At 37.5% G+C, this 26,795-nt stretch overlaps 2 protein-coding genes across 2 annotated transcripts; one reads left to right on the top strand and one right to left on the bottom strand.

Moving 5' to 3' along the window:
* Window positions 1-1,230: 1,230 nt before the first annotated feature.
* On the top strand, window positions 1,231-16,789 carry LOC137392157 (dimethyladenosine transferase 1, mitochondrial-like). Its single transcript, XM_068078791.1, has 7 exons — window positions 1,231-1,301; window positions 7,373-7,538; window positions 7,972-8,090; window positions 8,362-8,582; window positions 12,295-12,437; window positions 16,315-16,468; window positions 16,563-16,789. The coding sequence occupies exons 2-7, from the start codon at window positions 7,391-7,393 to the stop codon at window positions 16,786-16,788; spliced, it is 1,011 nt and encodes a 336-aa protein (XP_067934892.1). The 5' UTR covers window positions 1,231-1,301; window positions 7,373-7,390; the 3' UTR covers window position 16,789.
* A 36-nt stretch (window positions 16,790-16,825) lies between these two features.
* LOC137392148 (UPF0415 protein C7orf25 homolog) lies at window positions 16,826-19,871 on the bottom strand. The gene is made up of 2 exons (XM_068078782.1): window positions 18,778-19,871; window positions 16,826-18,025 (listed from the first exon to the last, which is right to left on the bottom strand). Exons 1-2 carry the CDS (start codon window positions 19,813-19,815, stop codon window positions 17,831-17,833), a joined length of 1,233 nt encoding a protein of 410 aa, XP_067934883.1. The 5' UTR covers window positions 19,816-19,871; the 3' UTR covers window positions 16,826-17,830.
* Window positions 19,872-26,795: the final 6,924 nt, after the last annotated feature.

The raw sequence follows: 26,795 nt of genomic DNA, 5'->3' as shown, positions 1-26,795 counted from the left end.
CGAGTACCTGCGAGTCACTGTGTACAATTATACTCCTGTAATTCAAATTATCTTTTCATGTAAGTTTTAGAATTAGTAAAGTAATATTCAGTTACCAATGTATAACCGTGACCCTGATCTCGTCATTCTAAACAGGAAAGAGAAGTTCTATCGCTAGATGGGTTTATCTACATAGTATCAATCAGAATAAAGTCATTGTAAAAAAGATTAATGCTGCAAACTATTGATGTACGTATTTTTGAAAGTTATATATGATAAAAATCAGCTTTACTATTTGTATAAATATACCAAAAAGCAAATTTATTAAAATGTATCAAGCTAAACTCATATGTATGTATTTATTTTCATCCTGCAATCAGTACAAGAATATACATTAATTTGAGAGCTACTACTGAGGGTCCTAATACATAATACATGAGCCAAAGATAGTATAATGACTCATCAACAGCGGTATGCTAATGACTCAAGAATGCATCGCTTCAAAGGCGTTAAAAAAGTTGGTACCTCTATGATGTCATAAATTAGGAGGTAAGGAATCTCAGACTTTTGCCACACTGATAAACAACTTGCCACTTTTTCCAAGCATTCAAGGAAGGAAGTGAAAAAGAAAATAGTGACTGGCTAAATGACTTCTGAGCGTGTTGACAGACTCGAGTTAAATTTGTGGAAAAGGATGAACAGAAGAATAGTTGGGCGATTAAAGACAGATTAATCTCAGCAGTTTTTTAAAATAATAACCATCTCAATTAAATAAATATTTGGTACATTCATTAGTACAATATGAAATTCTACTGTGTGTAAAAGAATAATGTAATCAGATTAATGAGGATATAAGCAGGTAACAGATGTCAAGGAAAGAAGGTGGGGCGATGCGTAAAAAATATACTAATGCAAGATTTCCGATCTAGGCATCAATAAAGTTGGCGTCTTGTTAGTGTTCACTACTAATTCACAACAACATAACAGGCCTTAATATTTTGAATTAATCCTGCCCTCAGAATTGTCGCCTCAGTGTCTAGAATTGTCGCCTGTTTGTCCGCTGTGTCGCCCTTCCGTCTGAAGTTGTCGCCTTTCGAACCGAAAGTGTCGCCTAAGTGTCTGTCGCCCTATTGAGTGTCGCCCAACCGTCCATAATTCTTATGAACACCATTTACGTATTTGCCCTTATCACTTCATGGTAAAACTGTTTATGAAATCATCTAGGTTAAGGTTAAAAACCGTTCACAGTCAGTCTTGGACAGCATGGCTATCTGTTAGCAAGGTTCTGTTCAAGGCATCGCTCTATTAATTATCGATGTTAGGTAGTATGGAATTAGTACAAATTTTTTATATTTGTTGTTTAAACAATAAAAGAGTGCGAAAACATGGCACTTTAGTTATGGTATATGTATCATGAATGCATTTCCTCTGACTTATGGTATATTTGTTGAAGATATTTGATGAAAAAATATCAAATAATGTTGTTTCAGTTTAATATGTGCATATATCCACTCGTTACTATTGTCATTTTAACGTCTTTTTGGTCGTATTCCAAAGTCGAATATGCACGCATGCTGAAGCGAGCCCAAGGATGCAAAATGAAGAAGGCAAATCTCATGTTTAAACTCGACGATTTTTTACCTCGCTATATTTGCTAAAACCAACAGAGTTAATAGACTCATTTTTTATACGACTAGCTAGAACCAACAGAAGAGATTGTAACATGAGGTATCTATTAGTATGGGTGTAGATTTGTGACTATATAATATTATTCTGTGCTAGACCCAGACCTGCCAACCCAAGAGTGGGGCAATGCGTGAGATTTGGTTTTGGGGCAATTGATGTATCAATGATGGTGTATATAAAATTGTGGCAATTGGGGCAAAAATCTCACGCATTTCTCACGCATTTTCATTTTTTCTTTGGGGTAATTGCGTGAGTCTCACGCCCAATGCGTGAGAGTTGGCAGGTATGGCTAGACCTGTCGTTAATGTTGTTGTATAGAAGTATGAACGAATCGAGATATCATAATGGAGAAACGCCTTAACACTGGAGACATACGCAATATTACAATGAACATGACACCAAATACATTAGAGGACAAGCAATAACGACAGTCATCACATACATACTCATCAACAAGCAACTTAGAAACCTCCTGTGGAAGTAGCTGATGAGGAAAGGGACATCAATTGTTATGCCAGAAAACCATTAAAAGATATTAGACCTGTACCAGACACGACCAAGACAATTGGAGTTAGTCATAATTTCCAATCATTACACTCCCATGACGTACTTTAGACAAGTTCAATCAATTGGTAATCCTCTGCGACATAAAGAACAGAACCTGAGCTCTTAAACCCCTTCCCACAAGCTAATAGAGACATCTATAAAAGAGAACAGCTCCAACGGCTCTCTATCATCTGCAGTCGGTCTGTCTATCTCCCCTTCCTGAAGGACCTGTTCAGGCTCCCTCCGCCTGCTGAGGTGCATTCCTTTGCCTCTGGAGCCTCCCTCTTTTTTCCTCTGGAGCCTTCCTCTCTCTTCCCTCTGCCTCTGGAGCCTCTACCTCTTCCCTACTTATGGAGTCTCTTTCTCCATCATCAGCTACAGATCTTCTTTTGCTTCCCTATCTCAACTACCAAGCCTCCATATAAGGACTGCCATGACTCTCATCCGACTATCGGAACTCGCAGCTGTACGAGACCGAGCAATCAAACATGGATGACCATTCGAGTAAGAGCGTAACATTTGTTAGCTATTTTACTCTTTTTTCATTAAAATTATTGTTTAGAATTTTGTTAGTTGTGTATTTTAAATGTTGGACTTACAAAATAAAGAATTAACTTTTACTGGTAAATATAAGTATCGCTTACAACAGCTAAATACCTTTACTTGTACCTGAAACAGTAATAAGCAAATTAGTTCCCACAAGTTAACCAAAAGTACTCAACTGAACATAGTCAAAATAGAATAATATGACAAGCAAGTTCAACACTGATGTGTGTGGATTTGGATTAGTTATGCATAACATAATTTCTTCCTATTCACCCATAACAATTTTAACAATGTTGTTGGTGTGAAGATCGAGAGACAGATTATTGCAGAGTTTGCATTCTTAAATTAGTGTCTTACAGAAGCCCATCGCGTGATCAGATAACAGCAAACCTAAAGAACACAACAAAAAGGTGTTGTGTGTGAGCAGTGAAACAACGTAAACAATAGTGAAATATAAACATGGCATAAACAGCATTAGTAAACACGATGATGGGATCTATAATTGATTATGTCACATCTCCACCTTTTCAGTTGTAAGCTACGCATTGTTCAGATTGTCTTTGAGGTGACATATGACTTGGCCAGAATGCATGGCCATTTAGGTGATGGAGAGATTGCTCCACGACACTCCTGACGGATGACAGTGTCACACTTATCAGCTATATTCGATGGAGTTTCAGCTGGTTTGGATGACTGTCGAGCTGTTGATGTATGAACCTCCGGTGGTTGAGGTGAGGGAGGACTCAATATTTCTAGCTTGTGAGTTTTCATTCGATGGAGGAGTCTCGAGAAGGTATTCTCTTGTTCTTCTGTAGGAATTCTCAGTAGTGTCCTGCACAATATATGAGCTATTGGTGGGACCTTAGGAGATTACATGTGATTATTTTTTATAGCCCTTGTCATCTTGGATTTGAACCACATCCCCTGGCTGTAGGTTGCTAAGAGGTTTTCTCTGCCTGTCAGCATATGAAACCTGTTTCTGTCTACCTTCAAGTTGTCTCTGGATATTTTGGGTCTTAGATTGGGTCTTGGGAGATCACGTGCAATAGAGAGGGTGGTCTAGATGGGATGAATTTCCTGAGATATTTGGTCATCCCCAGGAACTTGAGCAATTCGTCTTTGGTGATGGGGGGGGTAACTCTGCAATGGCTTTCACTTTCTCGGGGTCAGGTTTCAGTCTTTCATCTGAGAGGATGTGACCAATATATAGTACTCTCGACTTATTGTAGACACACTTTCTGACTGAGAGCTTCAGATTTATTTCTCGCAGTCTCTTCAGAGTTGTGTGCAGATTACGATCGTCTTTTTTCTCAGCTGGTCATGTAACCAGAATATCATCTACTACCACCTTACAGGGATAACCTTCTAGAATTGTTTTACGGTTCTCTGATATGCATCTCCAGGCGAGCATAGTCATATCGGCATTCTTAGGTAGCGATATCGCTGTAGGGAGTGATGAAAGTAGTGAGATGGATGATTGTTCATCCAGAAAGATCTGGTAATAAGCCTCTCTTGCTTCGATGACCGTGAAAGATTTTGCATCAGTTATGTTTGCTGTAATCTGTTCTATGATTCTGGATGGATGATGAGGGCGCTTGATTGCCTTGTTAAGGTCCCATGAGTCGATACAGGCTCAGGGTGACGGATTTGACTGGACGCACTACTGAATCAACCTTCTCGCCCACTTTGATGCGATATTTGACAGGTTTATTACCAAACGGATCGCTGTACTCTTTCAGGATCTGATCTGGTAACAGAGGAGTCTGTGCTTCAACTTCATGTACATCAGCAGATAGTGTAACAAACCTTAACCTGACACAATCTTTTAAACAGCAATGTATTCTCACAGTTAAGTACTACATGAAACTGTCCAGAAAACCGCTCACCACTCTAATGGCATATTATCTCAATAACACCTAGTGACCTGGTTACACTACCAATGAAACCTATCAGTGGCTTACTCTCAGCTTTATCAACATCACATGGCTGAAGAAACATACATGCAGTTGCATTAGACATTACATTGGCTTTCGCCCCAGTATCGCACTTGGCACGTATGTCATTGTTTGGTTAAAGGATATCAAGCTTTGTGACAGCACTCGAGGGTATGTCAGAACAGTTACAATCTATGGTTTCAATCATCAGACTGTCAGATGCTTCATCAGCTACATCGTCTACAAGCTCATTAACAGCATTGACACTGGATTGGCATACTCTGATATGGTGATTCATATTTTTAAACTTAACACAGTGTTTACCTTTGGCTGGGCAGATAGTTCCTCTGTGTTCTTGCAAACCACAGTTACCACACTTATTATTCTGTTGTTGCAGTTGTTTGAATCTCGGCTTGGGCCTCACGGCATCGATAGTGGCGCTCTCAGTAGCTTCAGCTTTGAACACAGACATTTTTCTCGGTAGCCTCGTTTATCTGGCAGATTTGCACTGCTCTGACAAGAGTGAGATCAGATGTCTTAAGGAGCTGTTTCCTGACTGTGTTGTAGATGCCTGCCACTATTCTGTCCCATAGCCATTCATCACTGAGGTCACCATACACACGCTGACTGATGAAATTTCTGAGATCTGTGTAGAATTTGTGAAAATGACTTGTCTTCTAATTAGAACCGTGTGTTGAATCGATATCTCTCAAGGATAACATTTGTAATGGGATTACAGAGTTCTTGAATGTTCTTTTTAGTACTTCTGGGTCATCCTTCGTCTCAGCTGGCAGATGGGCATCCCCAGGATCAGTAGGTTCTCTCTCTCCAGAAGGTATGTGAAAGATCTTGCCTTCTCTATTGCTTTGGAACCAGCTAGATTGAGCAATAGAGATGCTTTCACCTTAGGAGATCTCTCATCGAACCTGGCAGCTATGTAAATGTCATATTCGAGTTCAAATACTTGCCAGTTCTCTGTAATATTTCCCTCAAATGATAGCTCTTTTGGTCGTCTCAAACTCTCTATACTCAGGAAATGAAATGGGTTCTTTACAGCCTGGCACTATGTAGCATGAGGTATTTGTTGAGGTAATGTTGTTAGTATGAAAATCGAGAGACAGGTTATTGCAGGGTTTGCATTATTAAATTAGTATGTCTAACGGAAGCCCATTACACGATCAGGTAATAGCAAACCTAAATAACACAAACAAAAAGGTGTTGAATGTGAGCAGTAAAACAGCATGAACAATAGTGTAATATAAACATGGCATAAACAGCATTAGTAAACACGATGATGGAATACATTGATAATGTCACAGAGGTTTGAAACTTAGCTGCTATTTTCTGCTCAAGTCAGCAAAGTGCATTCCTGTAATACAAACGACCTGGCTCAACATGAGTGACCTCACCATTTTAGTAGAATAATATCGTCATCTGAATGTATATATATACAGGAAGACCCATTATGCCTGTGAGCATTACATGGATATTTACTAAAATAAAAATGAACATATCAAATAGAAAATTTAGTTTTTTGCCTCCTTTTTCTCACTAAAATGAAACAAGGACTTATTCACAATTTACTATGACGCTTGTGCCAGTCTATCTAATAAAACTCTGATTCTGTTATAAAATGAGAAGTTGAATTGGGCCAAGCAAAAATGAAAAGCGACAGTACCTTTTCGAGTAGAATGATTTATTAAAAGATACATTTATTTATGTCCATGTCGTATTGACCAGATTAAACCTTTTCAATAAATTTTTTATTTAACTTTTGTCGACAAGCCTCAATTGTATCTATAGCATGCTCTTTCACACAGCTAATGGCACTTTCTGATTACCCGTCTAAAAATCCATCTAATGGCACGCCTCTGGATAGCTTCTAGCATATCTATTAAGGACTTATTATATGGCGATCACACCTGACAGGCATATTCCAAAATTATTGTGCTTATCCTTTATCATTCCTATAGTAAATGATTGTGCTATCGCTCCCTTCAATATTCCTAAGCAAAAAGCTAGTTTTTTAATGAATAAATGATTATATCTAAGCTTATTAATCAAAGGTCTGCGTAACAAATACGCTGTATTTGGTTTGCAGTATTCAATCACAAAACTCGACTAGGTTTTATAAGGGTTCTTACTATGTAACAAGATTTATCTTGTAATTACTAGCAATGATTGCTTAGCGCAATGGCTACATACAAAAAGCGCGGAACATAATCTTACGGTGGTAGGAAAGCATATTTTCAGTGTTATAAGCAAAAAACCAATTTCATTTAGCAAGAATTGCTAATGTAATGAAAAAATATAACTTTGATAACTTTAACAACTACATGTAGTAATTAAAAGTTAAAAACGCCGTTTTTCATCATTACTAAGTTAACCATTAGCCAGCCTGGTACAGATAGTTACTTTATGGAATTATAGACTAAAGTACCATTCACTCAAGCAACTCATGAAGGTTTCTTTCCCATCTAATGGCCCCTTTTACGAGCATCACTAAGTTTGTAGAGTGGTTGTATCCATTAGCTTCCTGTTTTACTGTGATACATCTGTCCCTTCTGAAAACTGGTATGAACTTCCAAAATGTTCTCTAATCACAAGCCATTTCATCACTAGTTTAGTTGTCATTCGCTGAATTAGCTACTGTAGGCGTGCTGTCTGTTCTCTCTGTTCAGTATACAGATATAAATGCAATGACTCTGCAGAGGGCTCCACCTCTGCCAACTATTCAAGAACTGATAAGGATTTACAAACTTGGTGCCATTAAAAGGCTCTCTCAAAACTTTCTTCTTAACCAGTCAGCTATCAAGAAGTTGGTGCGCTGCGCCGGAGACCTTACAGGTTTGCTGACTAGTTGTTTTTAATTGGCTTGTTGGAGCATTTTGGCCTATGCCTTACCTCGTATGACAAGCATTTTGACTTTCTGAATGCTAGACTATTTTTTCTGCCTGCCTAATTTATTATATCTCTGAGAAAAGATGGGTCAGTTGGCTCCGACAGCAGTTTGTTGATTTCTATAACTGATCACTGCTAGTCTTACAAAATTTTGAAGTTGTACTCAAATTATCGTAAAATCTCTAATTGACTGCCATGGCGCTCTATTTTTTAACCGTTCCTCTATAGTGGCGGTCAAATTATGTGTATTCCGCTATAGTTTTTATAGCATATTTTGTTAGCCAAGGAAGTTGTCAACCTATTTTTTGTGATTTTTCCTCATCAAACTTCATTACTGCATTTGCCAGGTTTCTCAGTCATCTAAACGTGTTTATTGCAGATTGTCACGTGATTGAGGTTGGCCCTGGACCAGGTGGCATTACACGTCAAATTCTTTCTGCTGATATAAAACATCTCTCAGTAATAGAAAAAGATGAGAGGTTTATTCCTATCCTCAAGGTAAAAATCCCCAAAGGCTCTCAGAAGCATTTCAGGCGTTTTAGAGACAAGATTAGATATGGTGCTTTTGAATCAGATTTGATTCACATTGATTTACAGACTGGCTGGTCATTCTCGTTCATCAAATGATTAGCAGTAAGGTATAAGTATAGATTACATGCTATAAATGGTCGTGGGTAGTTTTGGAAATGTAGAAATCAGTATTGTCATAGTCTGAGTGGGCCAGTTAGCGATAGCTAGCTGTAACATTGTGGGTTTTTGGTTGCTGCAGTCTCTCTCTGCTGGGTACAAGTTCACTGGCAAGGACTTGAGGATTTTCCATGGAGACGTACTCAAGTTCAACATGGCGCCACTGTTTCCTTTCGAAGAAAAGAAAAAGTGGACTGATTTACCTCCTAATCTGCATGTTATTGGAAATCTTCCCTTCAATATCTCTTCTCCTCTCATCATACTTTGGCTAAGGCAGATTTCAGAGAGAACTGGTGCATGGAGGTATGGTATGATAGCGTCACATAAGTTTACTTGCAATCGTGAGTATTGTCCTTTTGTATCCGTGACACCTGGTAGTATACGTAGTGAATATCTGTAGCATTGCACAGGTTATCATTGTTTCACATCTTCAACTACAGTGTGATGTCTGCTCTTCACCAGGATCCATTCCAAAAGGTTCTTTGAAAAGAAATTTATATCAATTCTGAAATGGTTTTTTTAATTACAAATAATGTAAGCAATGTTCACCCTTGTTAAGTTTAAAAACTGATTTTAAGCATTTTTACATCATTTTACACCATAAACTGAATACAGTGGACTCTCGCCCTATGGTTTTAGTTCCTTCCAGTGTTGGCATCGTAGGGGGAAATTTTCATATAGAGGGTATAGAAACCCGTAGTAAATAGCTAATGCAAACCACCCGTGGTCAAATAGAGGCGCCTTTCAGATAGAGGTGGCGTTCAATTAGAGGTTTTACAGTAAATGAATTTAGCTTACTAAACGCATACTTAAAACTAAGTTTTAATATGTACTTTTAATTATTTTACTAAAATTCAGCTTTCTCGTCAGCTGAAATAATATCACCCATCTGTTTCCAGTTTCGTTACGGACAATAGCTAATAACGAATAACGCTGAACTGAGAGAGATCAAGCATCATATCTCTTTCATGCATCGTGCGAGGCATTTCGGTGAATAGCATATCGGCATATTTGTTATTCCGACGTATTCAGCACACTGACTGCCAAATTTGAATTTCAAGCAAAATTTTTGTTGATATCAAATGGTTATAATATTTCGTATGGAAAGAGTAGAAAAATCATCGTGTGTTATGTCATAAGGAGAAAAAATCGTATAACAGAGTCATGGTAACCAGAGGGCACACTGTATAAAGAAAGGAGGTAATATATAAGGAACGCTGAGTTTTCCCACGACCAAACGAGCGGAGCGAAGTGTGGGAGTTTTTATGATAAATGCATGTGCACACAACTTATGAAAATTATTCATCAACAATAAGACGAACCCTCGTCAAGAAATTTCATCAACAAATTAAGCATCGTTTTGTAAAGTCGTTAAAGTATAATAATGATACAAAACACATTTAAACCTATTTAAATATGTTACCAAGCCTTTGAAGGGTTACCACAAATTCCTAAAACTAAACCATCTGATCGGATTATACACAAATAGACAGATTAATTTGAACGAAAATCACCGCAAAACGCTTGAAAAGCTTGGTTTAATAAAAGTTAAGACCGGAAATTGAAACGCCGAGTGACAGATAATAGAACGATAAAGTCTTGCGCATTTCACGAAAAAATAACGTGCACTTTTCACCAGTCTATAGCATTGTCGAATTGCCGAAGGTTTCGGCAATTAACATAGGAGTACAGAAATTGATTCATTTTTGCCGATTTCAATTTTTTCATTTTCATTTGCCGACACATTTGAATACTTTCGCATTCTAACTGATGTCCAACGCAGTGTAAGTAAAGCAAATGACGATGATATTTTTTGACGTTTCTTATGAGATTATTACAATAATTAATTATAAGTTTGGATGACTACAGAACAATGACTACGTAGTACAGATTTTCTAAAAATCTATATAAATATCACAACTTCGTGATATTGTTAGCTATGCCGTTTTGAAATGTAAACAAAATTGTGCATTGGTTTTATATTATTACTATATAAATAATATTGGTTATTCTAATAATATCAGTGCATTTTACTTCTAATATTGGCCAATATTGCATTTCTCTTTTTGCAGGAGGAGAGATATAAACATATAATCTTTTCCTTTCATTATTGCTATTTGTTGTATATAATAACACCCACACCCAGTACATTACAGCTACCATTGCAGTTATCCTATTTGACTGCTAATATTGCATTTCTCAACCATCAGTACCCTTTCTTTTTTCCAATATCACTTTGGTCGTGGGCTGTATGACAGTGGATTCTAGTTATAAATACTCCATCGATAGACTAGGTCAGGGAATTCATCACCATAACTGTAACAACTCGTACCTCAGCATCATTTTTCAAAATTTTTGCGTAGAATTAGCAAGGGTAGAAATAGTTTTAATGGTTTATTCGAATGAAATATAAAAATAAAATAATACACAAGAAAGTACCGCAAAATACAGTCAGTATTCCGTAAATCGTATGAAACGTGTCTGCATACTATCATGGTTCAATACTAAAGATAACAAGACACGTTGCATCAGGTGGCGGCAAGCTGTTCAAGTTTCCAATTTTTATTTAACACCCAAAGCACAACATCTTGAACTTTTTGTTCGATATCCCAATTGTTTGAGATCTGGAGCGTAGTTGAACAATGATGAGTTTGCGTCATGTCCATTCACGGCAAGGTTTTTATACTGTTTTAAAGCTGTTGCTGTAAATGCATAAGGATTGTAGATTATAAGTAATATACATGTAAGTAGTATACATGTACAGTGATACTTCAACTTACGAGTGCTCCAACGTACGAGAAACTTGAGATACGAGCCAGCTTTCAAGCAAGTTTTAGCACTAACATACGAGCCATGTTTGAGATACAAGCACTTGAGTCAGTTGCCAAGTATGCCGGAGGTGTTTTATGAGAACAGCATCACTCTGTATTTTTCAACTGCTCAGGTTATACTGTTGTACCGTGTTTTTTGTGCACGATTTCTGTGCAGAATTATGTGAATTAAACGTACTGTGCGTAGACTAAAAGTTTGCCAGTAAAATGAAAGATAATACAAAGAAAAAGCAAATGATAACAATTGATATTAAACGGAAAAATATTGAAAAATATGCGAAATGTGTATGCGTGATTGAGCTAGCTCGGCAATATGACAGAAATACATTCATAATTATCAAACAGAAGGATTATATTCAGGGCATTTAGTTCGCAAAAGGACTAACCATAGTTTCTAAACGGTACAGCGATCTTCACGACCGCTGATGGCATTGGACAAACAATTGGCCGGTGACAGCGTAACTGAAACGATGCTATGTGAAAAGGCCGGCGCTATCTATCCAAACTGTTTAATTGACATTCGGACAAGCTGGCTAGTGGTCGTGCATTAACCATTTGTGACGACACCTGTGTTCGTCCTAATCGCAACATGTTGCAAGGGCGACAAAGGCAAACGTCCTTAGATAGGTTTATCTTAAAACGGCCGGCTAGTCGTGAAAGCGAAAAAAAAGGAAAAATTTCTCGCTAACCAGCGACAAACTTCAAACTATGAACGCCAAAGAAATTTTAATTACATTTAGTTGAAAATGAAAGTTTGCTTTTAGGTTTGCTTCTAAGCTTGTCTTTTAACACTTTGATAAAATCCAAATTTATCAAAGTCAAATGTTGTAACGAAGGATAACTTATATCTCCCTCCCTGGCAAATGCGAGTGTTAACTGCTATTGTATGTATTTAATTTTACATCTTAATTAATCACATTTCCTTGCATTCTTTTTTATTTGTTGCTTTTTGAAAGCATGTAGTACGTAAGGACAATAACCAACATGTTCTTTCTGTTACAATATCTTGTTTTGAGTGTTTTATTTGCTTTTTTTAGAGTATGGAAACCAATCAATATATATTTAATTGTTCTATATATAAATAAATTGCACCAACATGCGAGTAAATTGACATACGAGCTCAGTCTCGGAACGCATTAAGCTCGTAAGTTGAAGTATGACTGTACATGTATTTCATTTTTCAGCTATGGTCGGACCAGATTGACATTGACTTTCCAGAAAGAGGTTGGTGAGCGAATGGTTGCAGATATTCTACACAAACAACGGAGTCGTCTTTCTATCATGTGCCAGCACCTGTGTGATGTAACAGTTAAACATGTCATCCCAGGTAGCATTTCTTATCTGCAATCATTGCCTTGCATTTATTCATTGTGTTCATTGAGGCAGAGTTGAGGGTATGTTAGAAAGTTAAGCGAATCGTGGATAGTTGAGGTGATGGCGAGGGTTGACAGGATGGGGGATGATTGACGGGGGAGGGGGTGTAATGTTGATGAGGCGAAGAAAGTCAAAGGAATATTGACGTTGGGGGATAGAAGAGAGTCGTGCAGAGGAGGTAGGGTTGAGGACATGGGAAGTGTTGAAGGAATGGGGAGTTCAGAAAATAGGGAAGAGCTGGGAGAATGGGGAGCTGGGAGGATGGGAAGAGCTGGGAAAGCTGGGAGGATGGGGAAACTGGAAAGATGAGGAGAGCTCGGAGGATGGGGAAAGCTGCATCCTCCCAGCTCTCCTATCCTCCCAGCTTTTCCCATCCTCCCAGCTTTCCCCATCCTCCCAGCTCCCCCATCCTCCCAGCTCACCCGTCCTCCCATGGGAGGATGGGTGAGCTGGGAGGATGGGGGAGCTGGGAGGATGGGGAAAGCTGGAAGGATGGGGAAAGCTGGGAGGATGGGAGAGCTGGGAGGATGGGGAAAGCTGGGAGGATGGGGAAAGCTGGAAGGATGGGGAGAGCTAGGAGGATGGGGATCAAGGGTGTTATGAACATGGACGCACCTTTTAGGTGCATTCTGTTATCCTTAGCAACTCATAGGCTGCTACTCAATATTCTCCGAGGCATTCTTGAGGATGTATACAACCTTCCCTAGATGAGTCGAAATAGAGCTCATACAAAATCAGGTCTTTGGTCTAGTATGGCAAAAAATAGTTTCCTTTTTTCAAGGTTGGCTTTACTAAGAGTTAAAATTACATGTACAGTGAAACTCGGATAACTCAAACTTCAAGGGACCGAGCAAAAGTGTTCGAATTATCAGAGCGTTCAAGTTATCAGAGCACTGTCACAAGTACATGTATTTACTTATTTATTAGTAAATACATGTACATATACAAACTATAATATAAATCAAAAGCACAAATGGCTTGTTTCAAATTGAATGCTTCTAATGTAAAGTTTAAAACGTTTTTATCAAAAAGTATAGAGATTTTTCTATCACTTGAGATTGGTTTGTTGTTTGAGGTGATATTAATGCCAGAACGTTTTTTAGATTGACATTGGCAAAACTTGATCGTTGCTGAAATGCTCAAAAGAAAAGACATCTTTTTCTTTTGAGCGTTTTACCCATGATCAATTTTGCCGATTTTTCTTGAAGTTTATGCAAAGATTACCTTACGTTACCTGGGATTCATTAAGAGTAACACTCCGAGGCAGTTCAATTAAAAGTTTTACGAGGTTTTACGGTACATTGTATATCACTCACGCTTTTTGAATGGATACTTATTGAATGTACACACGTATTCTGTTTTTAGGTCAAACGATGAATAGTTTTTTTTAGCTAAGACAACGTATACGTTTAATTACAACAATTTTTAAGACGTTTTAAACATTCAACATTCCGACGTTGATTCAACACGGAATCAACGTCGGAAAACTATTCATCATGGGCTAGCCGGGTCACGCACTCAAGGATTTTCGCCACGCAAATACAAAACAAAAACAACATGCTGTTTTTGTTTTGTATGTGCGTGGCGAAAATCCTTGAGCGCGTGACCCGGCTAGCCCGTGCTATTCATCGTATAGCAGTATAAATCAAATTTCACCAAACCTTTAGAAAAGTCGTTGACAAAAATATTTTGCCGATGGAGGTAATAACGACGCTTATGAATTACGAAAAGTTGATGTTTACCTCTATGGCTTGGAATAAAGTGATTTTCTAAAGCGATAGCAACCGTTTCGGTAGCCGTTGGGCAAAAAACAGTTCGAATTAACAGTGTTGAGTTCGAGTTATATAGAGCCATTTATCATTGCGTGGGAACGGACCAAGCAAATCCATTCGAGTTAACCATGTGTTCGCTATATCCGAGGGCGAGTTATCCATGTTTCACTGTATTTAACACTTGAAGCATTCTGCCTGAATCGAACAGTTGAACATTTTTGGTGGTTTTAGCGGCCATGGATCATCATTCAACTCTCCTATTTGTCAATACTTTAGCTAAATGGTTGGTTCTGGTTCGGAATGTTAGGGCCTGTTCATTGTAAAATATCTTTGTTCAATAATTGTTTATAAAATCACTGAAAAGTATGCAACACCTTTGTGTGTTATCTTCTGCTGTAGTGTTACAGTCCAGGGCACTCATCGATTTTTGCATAAACTTCTTGGAATCTCTGCTGATGTTCATCGTTACATGAAATTTTGGTTGCCTTGTTCAAGTAGTACCGTCTGCAACACAGAGTACCGTCTGCAACACAATGGTTATTCAAATTTAAAACTATCAACTAAAAATGCTTCACTGAAATTGTGAAATTAACAAAAATTCAAATTAATAAAAATTATTTTTAATTAGTTGCCTTGAGGTTTAGCATTTTAGATATATTCTATATAAATGCAACACAATCATTCTGTAGTTATATACAAATATTAAACATGCTGAGTATTTTTTTCTGTGCACTTAGTATGTTTTAACAAAACATTTTTATAAAAGTAGCCAAGAGTCTTCCGAAAAGCTTCATAAATTCTCGAGAATTTATGAAGCTTACCTTAAAGGTTGACTTGCAACAAAATTCACATTACAGTTATTTGGTATCAAAATATTCACCTTGTCTTACTCTGCTGTGTTGTAGGTGCAAAATATGTGGAAATGTGATTACAAGCTCTTAAAAGCTCAAAAGCGAAAAGCCGCCGTAGATTGGAATCAGTTTATTTCTCTGACGTTGTCATTACATTTGATTATTGTTTTGTCACGTGATGTTCTCACGTGAATTGAAAGGCCAATAAAAGGCTCAATATACATGTAAAACTTCTCGTAGCACTAGTTTATGACAAACACTTAGGGTTTTACTGAAGACCCCGTATCAAATATAGATGCTCACTACTTTACAGTCTTGTTTCGACTTGGTCTAATCGTCTAGTCGTAATCTGATCATGTGACCCAATACTTCGAAAATAATTTCTGCAGCATTTTTCGATTATCACAGGTGACCAACAGGCTTGTCATGAATATCAGACAATGATATGTACTCCTTTGAGCTAAGGTTAAAAAATTAAACGAATTTTTACGATAAGTTATAAAATATCACTGCTAAAAGTGACAGTATTACAATGACGATAAAACAGACGCATAAGAACAATAGACATGGTTTTATTGAATGCATGAAGTATATTTGTGAAAATATTTTGACGAATGGGGTTGCATGAAAGTGTAAACAAACCATTTTGTGCAACCACGTACCATTTGAGCCGTTTTGGAAAGAGATTCTAATCTACGGCGGTTTTGTGATGGCGGCGATGAACTGTTCGTTTTTGAGCTTTTAGGAGCTTTGTAATCACATTTCCACATATTTTGCACCTACAACACAGCATAGTAAGACATGCTGAATCTTTTGATACCAAATAACTGTAATGTGAATTTTGTTGCGAGTCAATCTTTAAAGTTTTTGTTTACACTTTTTTGATTTGAAAAAAGTGTAAACGAAAACTTCAAAGGATCTCGTTTGTACTGTATAAATATTTGGCAACACTTTTTCGACATCAATTTTCGTTAAGGATATTGCGATTGATGTGCATATAGGTGAAGCTCATCATATGCGACATTTTTTGGGCTATGGCGCAAAGAGCTACTTTCAAGAGAACATAACTCTTATTGATTTTCTCATTAGCCAGCTGCTTTGCTTATGAACCAATCAGCTCACTTATTCGTAGAATGTTACATCACACTTTAACAATTAGTGGTCTTGGAAGATCCTTCATACCTTCTGAATTGTAAGCTTGTTATAGGTAAAGTGTTTGTGCCTCCGCCTGAGGTCGATGTTGCAGTGGTACATTTTGTTCCACTTAAGTACCCGAGAATTGAGCAGCCATATCACATCGTGGAGAAGCTAGTTCGACATACGTTTCACTACAGACAGAAGTTCTGTAGACGAGGCCTCGTGTGAGTTTCTCTAGTTTCTGCCATACTTGTACTAACCTCAAGTAAAAAAACAGTATGTGTCGATTTTCTATTCTGTCGATTATGTTGTTTTCAGTACCTTATTTCCTGCTGAGCTGGCGCACCTCTGCGATGAAATGCTTAGTAAAGCCGATGTAGACCCAACCACTCGACCCCAGGAGCTTTCTATGGAAGACTTCCGACGACTATGCAATTTCTATGGAATGTACTGCGAGAGACATCCAAGGCTTTTTAATTATTACTACAGAGATAGAGAACCTGACTTGTCTTGTCTCCAAGGCTTGACTATCGACTCAGCCTGACATTTTATAGCCGTAGGCAGGTTATTTTGAGAGGCATGGCAATCTGTCACAGGTGGTTGGTGATGAAATAAAGCGCTGTTGACTGTCATTGGCATGCACCTTATTCGCGAAGCAAGTGAATTGTCAGACTGTCACTCGCAGGACTGGAGTTGATTGGCTGCTGTGTGATGTACAAAAACTGTCACTATTGTCAGTATGGGTGACAGTCTAAGTGTCACTGTAAGAGTAGCGGGTGACACACATTAACGCCGTGTTGCAGGTATTTGTATATATCTGAAGGTACTTTCTACATGAGCAGAGTAACATTCATTCTGGGTGACCTAAGAATGATTGCAGTAAAGCATGCATGTCTTTTGGACTTGATATGCGCACATCCGTTGCTACTCTAGGCTTTCAATCGAGTGTTTTTAAATTCACTTCTTTTTTATACATTTCGTTGTAGACAGACAATTCTTAACATTTTAAAAATACAATCTTATATCCTTTTTCCTTTTAGTATTACCTGCCTTCTGTTTTGTGCTAACTTACGGACACATTGAAGTGTGCTGTAAAACTTGTATGACACCGGGAGGGACTAGAGCATTTCCATAATATTTGCTGATAAACCTACACGTCTATTTCATATTTAAATAGTATATATTTATAGATGGTTTAGTCAAGGTCACACTCAATTAACCTCTCTTCTTTTATAAAAGCATTGTGATTTTCATTGTTTCTCTTCAAATGTAATCTTGTTGTATTACATGTACATAATGATTGTCTAATATTGAATGTTCACAATATGCGATATTGAATATGCTATTTCATTCATATGTACATGTAGTGTAAAGAATGATTGTATGCTTAAATAACATGCAAACGAATACATGCTATATCACCGAACACACATAAGTATACCAACAGTGTTAAGATATTTTTAAGAACGACTTCAGAGTATTAATTTTTAGTAAGCTCTGTAAACATTCGGCTTACACTGATAAGCAAGGCAAGCATTTCTTCTTGAGAGGCTTATTCCTCTGTAGAATGCCAACTCAGCCGATTATTACTCTTGATCTTTGTTGATTGTTCCGGATTCTTCCAGTCGTTTGAGCTCACTGAGGGCTCTAGATTGATGGACGATTGCTGACACTGTTACACCTTGTGCTGCCGCAGCTCTTAGGAATGACTCATTTGATGTTAGGATATTGCATCGCAGCTTGTCCGCTGTACCAAATATTTGTTTCGATCTTTCTTTTATCTGTAAAATACATATTGTTTACAAACAACATGATAATTAAGGATAATGGTGTAACAAGAGCCAACATGCTTGATAAAGCCATGATTTTGTTTCAAGCAAGAATATCTTTGTGCTTTTTCATACTAACAAATGGCCTGCTTTCCCATGTTTTCATAGACCATTGGCTACAGTCGTTTCATATTACAAACTATTCGTACTCGTCGCAATTTGCTGATTGATTAGCTAACAACTTTTTTGAATTTTTAAATGTTTTAACAAACAAGTTTGTTAAAACTTGTTTGTTTGTTGTTTGTTTATTATGTTTTATGAAACAAGTTTAAATACTGCACCGAATAGGTAAAATTTTTAATCTTTAGTCGGTCACGAGATAGAAAACTACATTCCACCAACCATTTTGTTGTTTGATATAAGCTTATTTGAGCTATTGCTTATGTAGCTTTAGGTGTGCACACTCTGCAGGGATGCTGTTCAGTATAGCCAAAGGCATACCATGGAAGGCTAATCGGAGCCAATTTTTCAAAGCAGGCGCTAACTTATTGATTTTTAATCATTCCAAACACTATCAAGCCTTTCAACAGTCCTGATTGAAATGTGCTTGCACATTATATAGGCGTTAGTCATTCATGTCAAGCCTAAAAGTTGGAGCGTCCTGATAGACCACACTGTTGAGGGATTTGTAATACATAGTTAAGAGTTGTTTCACCATTTTGTATTAAGATTTCTATCAAACATTTGTGTATTGCCTAGCATACCTTGCCATGTTCTTTCAGCTTACTAAACTTCTCTGACATGTCATTGGGTACAACAGTCACTCTCTTCAAGAGCTCTTCTGCCCTCACTTGTTCCTTCTTACCACCCAAGAGCTGCATGAAGCTTTTGTAGTTGTCCAGTGCGGCTTGACATGTTACAAGGAGGCGGTCATTAAAATGTTCCTCTATAAATGGCTTTACCGGAATTGCTCTCTCTTGTTCGGCTTGCTCAGCCATCATGGAGTCCTTGAAGTCGAATGATTCTCCACCATTGCAAACATCTGAGACATAGATGACGAGAGTCGTCACGTCTAAAAAGACTTTTTTGTCTGTTGGAAGAGCTATAATCCTTGCAACCTCCTCGGAAGGAGGGCTGCTAGAGGAACACTGTCCTTTCACATTGTCTTCTGAGACCTCGTCACCGGAGTATTCTTCCTCGCTATCAGAGTATTCTGAAGAATCTTCAAGTTGAACTTCAGCTCCTTGAAGACGGCGTAGAATATCGCTTGAGACCGCCACTCTTTCTCCTTCAACTTTAGCCCCTAGTGTTTCAATATACTCAGCCATTTCATGTGTTACGCCTTTTGTAAACACGCACACCACGTTTGGTGGAGAGAAGTCCGACTCTGTTTTAGCTGCCTCCAAATATCTGCTCACAATGTCAACAGTGTTTTTGCGGCCATACTGACCATCTCCTGCCCACACAAGGTGAAGAGACTGTGGATTTCGAGCTACTACTTTCTTCCATGTTCGGCCACCATCACACATGACATCTATTCGCAGTTTGTACTTGGTCCAGTCAGCAATTACTTGTTGTATGCCGTGAGACTGTTGCACGGTGTCCAACACACCATACAAGTATGGTAGGTTGCTTGAGGACCGGTTAGCTCGTGTTGTCCTCTTCTCTAAGAAATCTATCTCACATCTGAGCTTCTTTTCAATCTTGATGTAGGCTTTCAGTAGTCGCACGTCGTCTATCGTGTTCTGTATGAGCTGCTGTAGATTCGCAAGCACCCGCTTTGCGTTGTCAATCTGCTCCATGCTCCAGTACAATGAGTGGCTTGTTTTCAAGCTCCTGACTATGCTAGTACAATGCAACTACGCTTAAGTCTGTTGATATCCAAAATGTGATTACAACTTAAATACTAAGGCGGCGCCAATCAGTGAATTTTCTAGAACAGATAATCATTAATCACCGATTGATTGCATCAGCGAGCGGTGACATTGTTTGCGCTGTTATTGCATGATTGTACCAGAATGTACTGCTGCAGTTGAAGGGAAAGGGTTTTCCTGATAACAGCTACATATGTATGACGTGTACTTAGTTATTAGACCAGTTTTGTTCTTTTCCTTGTTTGCCCTGACACACAAGTCGAAGGGTGAAACGATCAATTGAATCATTGCATCATTGCGTTTCACTGTATTTTCATAATGCCCAACTGATACTGCTGAGAGTTTGAAGAATATTCTAGAATGCTGGAAGCTAATGGACTCAATAATGATGGCTACTATTCCAACTTTGTGCATATCACCATATATATATATATATATATATATACATACACAAGTATGTGTATATATGATATTTATATATATATATATACATACGCATATATTTGAACTAAAAAATATGCTATATACATATAGGATATGGTATGTGTGTATATAGTTTATAAGATATATATACCTCGTATATAGTTTATGAAATATATATATATCTCAAACTATGTATGAGGTATATATATATATACTAGCTGTGCTACTGGAATGTTGCCCGAGTATTAAAAATCAGTTTATAAACAATGAGAAGTAATGAAAGTTGCCTGCCACTTGCCATTAGCCTGGCAGATTACCAATGGAAAATTTTAGTAAGCTAACTAATGACAATCACTTATGCAATCACCCTGCGGGGTATGCAAAGCCGTTGGGTATGTGCTCTCATATGGCAACTTATATCGGCAAGCTAATAATTCATTATCTGTGGCCACTTGGGTAGGATGTCGGTTTGGTGAATGGTAGGGTCTGAGATCAAATCTTCTTCGGTACGGATTCTTTATTTCAAGATTTTAATAGCTCTAACCAGAATGCATACATACGAACATACTTTGAGAAATAAATATAATATATATATCTGTTATATATATAACAGATATATATATTATAGCTGTATTACCTGTCTAGGTGAACAGATTTACGTACAGCAAGCAGTTTATTGATAGTTGTCTTTTATACTGTAAAACAACTCAAAGTATGCAGTCTACTGAAATTGTTGCCCTGATCAGAGTATGCATACACATATGCAGTCATACATGTCAATAATGTTGGGGAGAACAATGGAAATCTGCAATGTGTTTTACAGCTAGATGCCTGTAAAATCTAGTAAATATTCTAGATTCATACATCTAGATTCATGCATCCGTTCATACCCATCTATATTTGCAGTTGACAATTGCGCGCTTTTGCTGCAGAGTCTCCGACTCGGCCGACCAGTCTTTACCCGCCAAGCAGTTGACAATCGCGCGCTTGTACTCGCCTCGCAATCAATCGCCTCACACTCGCCTGGCACTCTATCGCTTTGCAATCACTCGCCTTGCACTCGCCTCGCAATCATTCGCCTTGCAATCAATTGCCTCACACTCGCCTGGCACTCTATTGCTTTGCAATCACTCGCCTCTCAATCAATCGCCTCTCAATCAATTGCCTAGCACTCGATCGCTTCGCAATCAATCGCCTCGCCAACTCGTTCATCCAGAGTGCCGCGTCTGGAGACTCCCGCCGCATTTGGGGTGAAAAAGATCTCACGTGCATCCCCGTGTGACGCCATGGCCCCAAACCCGAACCGCTAGCTGCATTACCCATCCACAAGGACAGATTCACGTACAGCAAGAGGTTTATTGAGAGTTGTCTTTCATACTGTAAAACAACTCCAAATATGCAGTCTACTGAAATTGTTGCCCAATCAGAGTATGCATACACATATGCAGTCATACAATTCCATAATGTTGGGGAGAACAATGGAAATCTGAAATGTGTTTTACAGCTAGTCCACAATGCATTAGTCTCAAACCACTCAAATTGGAGTTGTCTTATTTTTGTACAGAGAACTGATAATGAAATTGACATTGCTAGTCAAACTGAAGTTTTTCAAACTGGCAGTATTGAAAGATTTTGCATCTTTTAAGAAATGCTACAAAATATTTTGCTATCATCAGCATTTATTGAATGGAGACTTCAACATGCTTAAAACACGAATCATGGCTCACCAGTTCTATGTCCATAGCCCGTGTTTTGGCAGGGTATATACAAACAGCGCTGCATTAATGTGGTTGTGTTGATAAAATTTATATGTATAACAGCACAGACAGTATGATGTGAAGGTAGACACAGCATTAGCATCTTACAATAATAAAACAACGCCAACATGATTGCCTTTATATGAGATAAAATGAGGTAAACGAATGTATAAAAATATATACCGTATAGGCTGAAAAATATTGTAGAAAGTGCTGCGTGTAGATAATATGTAGGTATAGCAGAACATGAAGAACATAGCATGACATAACAATAACATAATGTTAATTCAATGCAAGCATGACATAACAATAACACAATGTTGATTAAATGCAACACTTGCGGATAGACAACATTTTTTGTTTTTCTGTCGGGTGTATGAACAAACAGTTTTCGGCTTGTGCCTACTTTTGAGCAGGCAATGTACAGCTGGCCATGGCTAAAGCAGGGTGACAGTAAGTCAATACCAGCTTCTCTCTTTCTTCTCACCGTTGCCTATCACAACGCTCGGAGTACCTGTGCAAGTTCTGTAGTAGCTGTAGTACTTGTAGCTGGAAAAAAATATAAGTAACTCTACTGCGGAAGGAAATGAACACGTTCACTATCACGAACAGTGGCAAATGCAACGTTTTTAAGTAGTGGAGATGTGGCAATTCATAGACAATACAACATTGAATGAGAAGTACTTACCTTTTTGAGGAGGAAATTTAGAAGGTAAAACGCAGTAGCAATACCCGTGCAAGTTCTGTAGTAGCTGTAGTACTCGTAGCTGGAAAAAATTAAAAGTAACTCAGCCGCAGAAGAAAATGAACATGTTTACGATCACCAACAGTGGCAAATGCAACATTTTTAAGCAGTGGAGATGTGGCTATTCATAGACAATACAACATTGAATGAGACGTACTTACCTTTTTGAAGTAGAAATTCAGTAGGTAATTTTCGAAGCGAAAACAATTGTCAAGGTGGCCGGAAAAAACAAACGTTCACGTGACCTTCCGTTGGCCGTAACTATTAATTTACTACTCATTAATTTATTTAATGAGTAGTAAATTTTATTTAATTTTGTTGATTTATTTACTACTCATATTAATTCACCTTTGTATAACCCGCAGAACTCAGGATGTGCTTTTTAACCGGCAGCAACTCTGCTATTTAACCGCACTTAACCATCGCTCTTTAACCTAGTGCCTAACGGAACAGTACCGTTAGGCATCGTTTCGTTTTTTTTTTCACCGCTAGACGCGCACTAACTGGAGATTCCGGTTAATGCGCCCTAGCAGTGAAAGAGAAAACCAAAGAATAGCCGCGCCCTTACATAAGCCGCATGGCTCAAATCATCAGAAAAAAGTAGTGGCTAATAGTCCGAAAAGTACGGTACTCATATTAATTCAGTTCGCTTCGTACGACCGAAACGGAAAAAGGAAAGACTGCTCTATAATGTGGACTAACACACACATACACACACACAAATATACAGACAGATTTTTTGCCGTTTATATAGTAGACTAGCTGCATTACTCATCCACAAAACAGATTCGTGTTCTGCAAGAGGTTTATTGAGAGTTGTCTTTCATACTGTAAAACAACTCCAAATATGCAGTCTACTGAAAGTGTTGCGCTGATCAGACTATGCATACACACATATGCTGCCATACATGTCCATAATGTTGAGGAGAACAATGAAAATCTGCAATGTGTTTTACAGCTAGTCTACAATGCATCAGTCTCAAACCACTCAAATTGGAGTTGTCCTATTTTTGTACAGAGAAGTGATAATGAAATTGACATTGTTAGGCAAACTGAAGTTCTTCAAACTGGCAGTATTGAAAAGTTTTGTATCTTTTAAGAAATTCTACAAAATATTTTGCTATTGAACTGCTGAGCTATCGCCAGCATTTATTGAATTGAGACAAAAACATGAGACAAAAGTGTTAAGTTTTGTTTTGACAGATCGACTCTCTTGGAGTAATCATGTCGACACTATTTGTAGTAAGGTCACGAAGTCATTGACTCCGCTCCAGTTTTGCAGGCCATACATGAACTCAAAATCTGCTATTGCATTTTATTATCTGTTTATACTTTGCCATATTATTTATGGTATCCACATTTATTATAATCTAGCTCCAAGATATGTCACTAAGGATTTATTTTTGTTGCAAAAAAAAGCATTTCGACTCATTGCAAATCTACATCATATTCTTGCATATATTATTCCAACGAATGATCTTTCCAAATCTTTGCGTCTTCTTACTATGCGTATGCTAAATGTTTATTTTACTTCAATTCAAGGTTTCAATATTTTTCATGGTTTGTGTCCTCGTTTTTTTACATGACAGTTACAGGTTCTCAACTCATTTCAACTTACGTGATAGGAACAAATTGCATACAATCACTAACAATGATTTTGAAAATATCATTGCCAGCTGCTTTAACAATCTTCTACCTAATATCCGTTCTCTTAGCAGAGAAATGCATTTTAAACACTATTTGTCAGACTATTTATTCAATTTTAATGGCTAACTGTTGCTTTTTTCCCCTTTTTTTTTGTTTTACCATTGTTGTATGGTCTAATTGAAAAACATTTCTATTTGTGAAATGAAATTATTGCCAACAAAGTACTATATATATATATATCTATATATATATAGATATATATATATATATTTATATATATATATATTATATATATATATATATATATATATATATATATATATATATATATATATATATATATATATATATATATATATATATATATATATATATATATATATATATATATATATATATAGTACTTTGTTATATACTATATATATAATGAAGACTTCTACATGCTTAAAACACTATCATGGTTCACCAGTTCTTCGTCTATAGCCTGTGTTTTGACATGGTATATACAAACAGTGCAGCAGTAATGTGGCTGTGTTGATAAAATTTATTATCAGTAAAATTTACATGTATAACGGCACAGACAGTATGATGTCAAGGCAGATACAGCATTAGCACCTTGCGATAATAAAACATAACGCCAACATGACAGCCTTTTTGCCAAGCAGAAACTGCTGAGCAAACACGGTTACGGCTAGAACAGGCCAGAACTGCTACTAAAGGCGTTTCTAAAAGTGAATGAGATGGTTTGCTGTTTTGTATTATACCCTGCTCTCTTTCTTCTCACCGTCGCCTTTCGCAACGCTCGGAGCACCCTTGCAAGTTCTGTGGTAGTAAGTTACAGTAGTCACAGCTGGAAAAAAATTAGTAACTCAGCTGCGGAAGGAAATGAACATGCTTACTATCACGAACAGTGGCAAATCCAACTTTTTTTAGTAGTGGAGGTGTGGCAGTTCATAGACAATACAACATTGAATGAGAAGTACTTACCTTTTTGAAGTAGAAATTTAGTAGGTAATTTTCAACGCGAAAACAATGTTTTTTCCGGTGGCGGAAAGAAACAAACGTTCACGTGACCTTCTCTGTACATGTTGGCAGTAAATATTAATTGCATGTAATTTATTACTCATTGATTTATTTAATGAGTTTTTTGTGCAATAGCAGATTCAATAACATTAATTTATTTAGTGAGTTGTAAATTTTATTAATTTACCACTAATATTTACTACTAATTTAATTTTACTGCTCGTATTAATTTAGTTCGCTTTGTACGACCGAATCGAAAAAGGAAAGACCGCTCTGTAAGGTGGACTAACACGCGCACGCAGATTTTTTGCTATTTATACAGTAGATATATATAACATATAATCATAGTCTGTTATATATTATATATACATGTATATCTATATTTCTCAAAGTATGTCCGTATGTCTGCCTGTCCGGCTATAACAATTAAAATCTTGGAATGAAGAATCCATATCTCAGAAGATTTGATCTCAGACCCTCCGTTCACCAGTCCGACGCCCTACCCAATAGGCCACAGAGAATGAGTTGATAGCTTGCCAAAAAAAGTCGCTATATGGGAGCACATACCCAACGGCTTTGCATACCATGCATGGTGATTGCGTAAGGGTCTTTCCATAAAACTCGCCCATAAAGTGTGATTAAACAAGTCAAATGTTTCACGTTTAAATTATCACAAAGTAAAAACAGTGTCATAATGGATCAGTGTTCGCTTGGATAGCACCAATCCAAACCTCAATAGGCACAAAGTACGACTTCCAGCGACCAACACTTATTGATATAAACAGCATTATTATGTGGTGTCCTCGACAGCTTTTGTTGCAAAAAGTGTGACATGAAAGCATTGAGGTCTGTAATGTAAGATAATGTACTCCAAGGAAGCATTATTTTATTTTGCAAATTCATTTTCTTGTCATCTGCGAAGTTGAATTCACTCTGCTGATGGTACCAATGTAACAGGAACACCGCATCACCTGGTGTCCCTGTTACATCGGCAATCTGTATTAAGGATAACTAGCCTAAATAACTGGAAACAAAAGATATAAACATGTATAATCACTGTTATTTTATGTTGGAAGTAACATTACTTCAATTTAATGACATAGTGTTATCATTTGGTAATATTACCAGTGTAACCGGGAAATGGTGTCCCCTTGTGTCTCATCGACAACCTGGATGTATAGGAAGACGGGCAATTGTTTTATGTAAAGTATATTGTTTGCACTCCATAGTTAACTGTTCTTATGGCATTGTAACCTTATTACCCAATTATTAAAGCAGGTGAAAGATGATTAAGCTTGTGTCTTTTTGTTTGA

This window comes from Watersipora subatra, chromosome 1 (assembly GCF_963576615.1).
Source record: "Watersipora subatra chromosome 1, tzWatSuba1.1, whole genome shotgun sequence".
In the NCBI taxonomy this organism is placed as follows: domain Eukaryota; kingdom Metazoa; phylum Bryozoa; class Gymnolaemata; order Cheilostomatida; family Watersiporidae; genus Watersipora; species Watersipora subatra.
Note: the sequence above shows the minus strand (reverse complement) of the source record. Positions and strands in the feature narration are given on the sequence as shown.

Bases quoted from the DNA above. Each gene is read 5' to 3' on its own strand.
- LOC137392157 (XM_068078791.1), top strand. From the start codon at position 7,391: ATGACTCTGCAGAGGGCTCCACCTCTGCCAACTATTCAAGAACTGATA. The intron at 8,091-8,361 runs GTAAAAATCCCC...TGGTTGCTGCAG, and splicing joins GGTTTATTCCTATCCTCAAG to TCTCTCTCTGCTGGGTACAA. The intron at 16,469-16,562 runs GTGAGTTTCTCT...TGTTGTTTTCAG, and splicing joins TTCTGTAGACGAGGCCTCGT to TACCTTATTTCCTGCTGAGC.
- LOC137392148 (XM_068078782.1), bottom strand. From the start codon at position 19,815: ATGGAGCAGATTGACAACGCAAAGCGGGTGCTTGCGAATCTACAGCAG. The intron at 18,026-18,777 runs GTATGCTAGGCA...TGTATTTTACAG, and splicing joins AGCTGAAAGAACATGGCAAG to ATAAAAGAAAGATCGAAACA.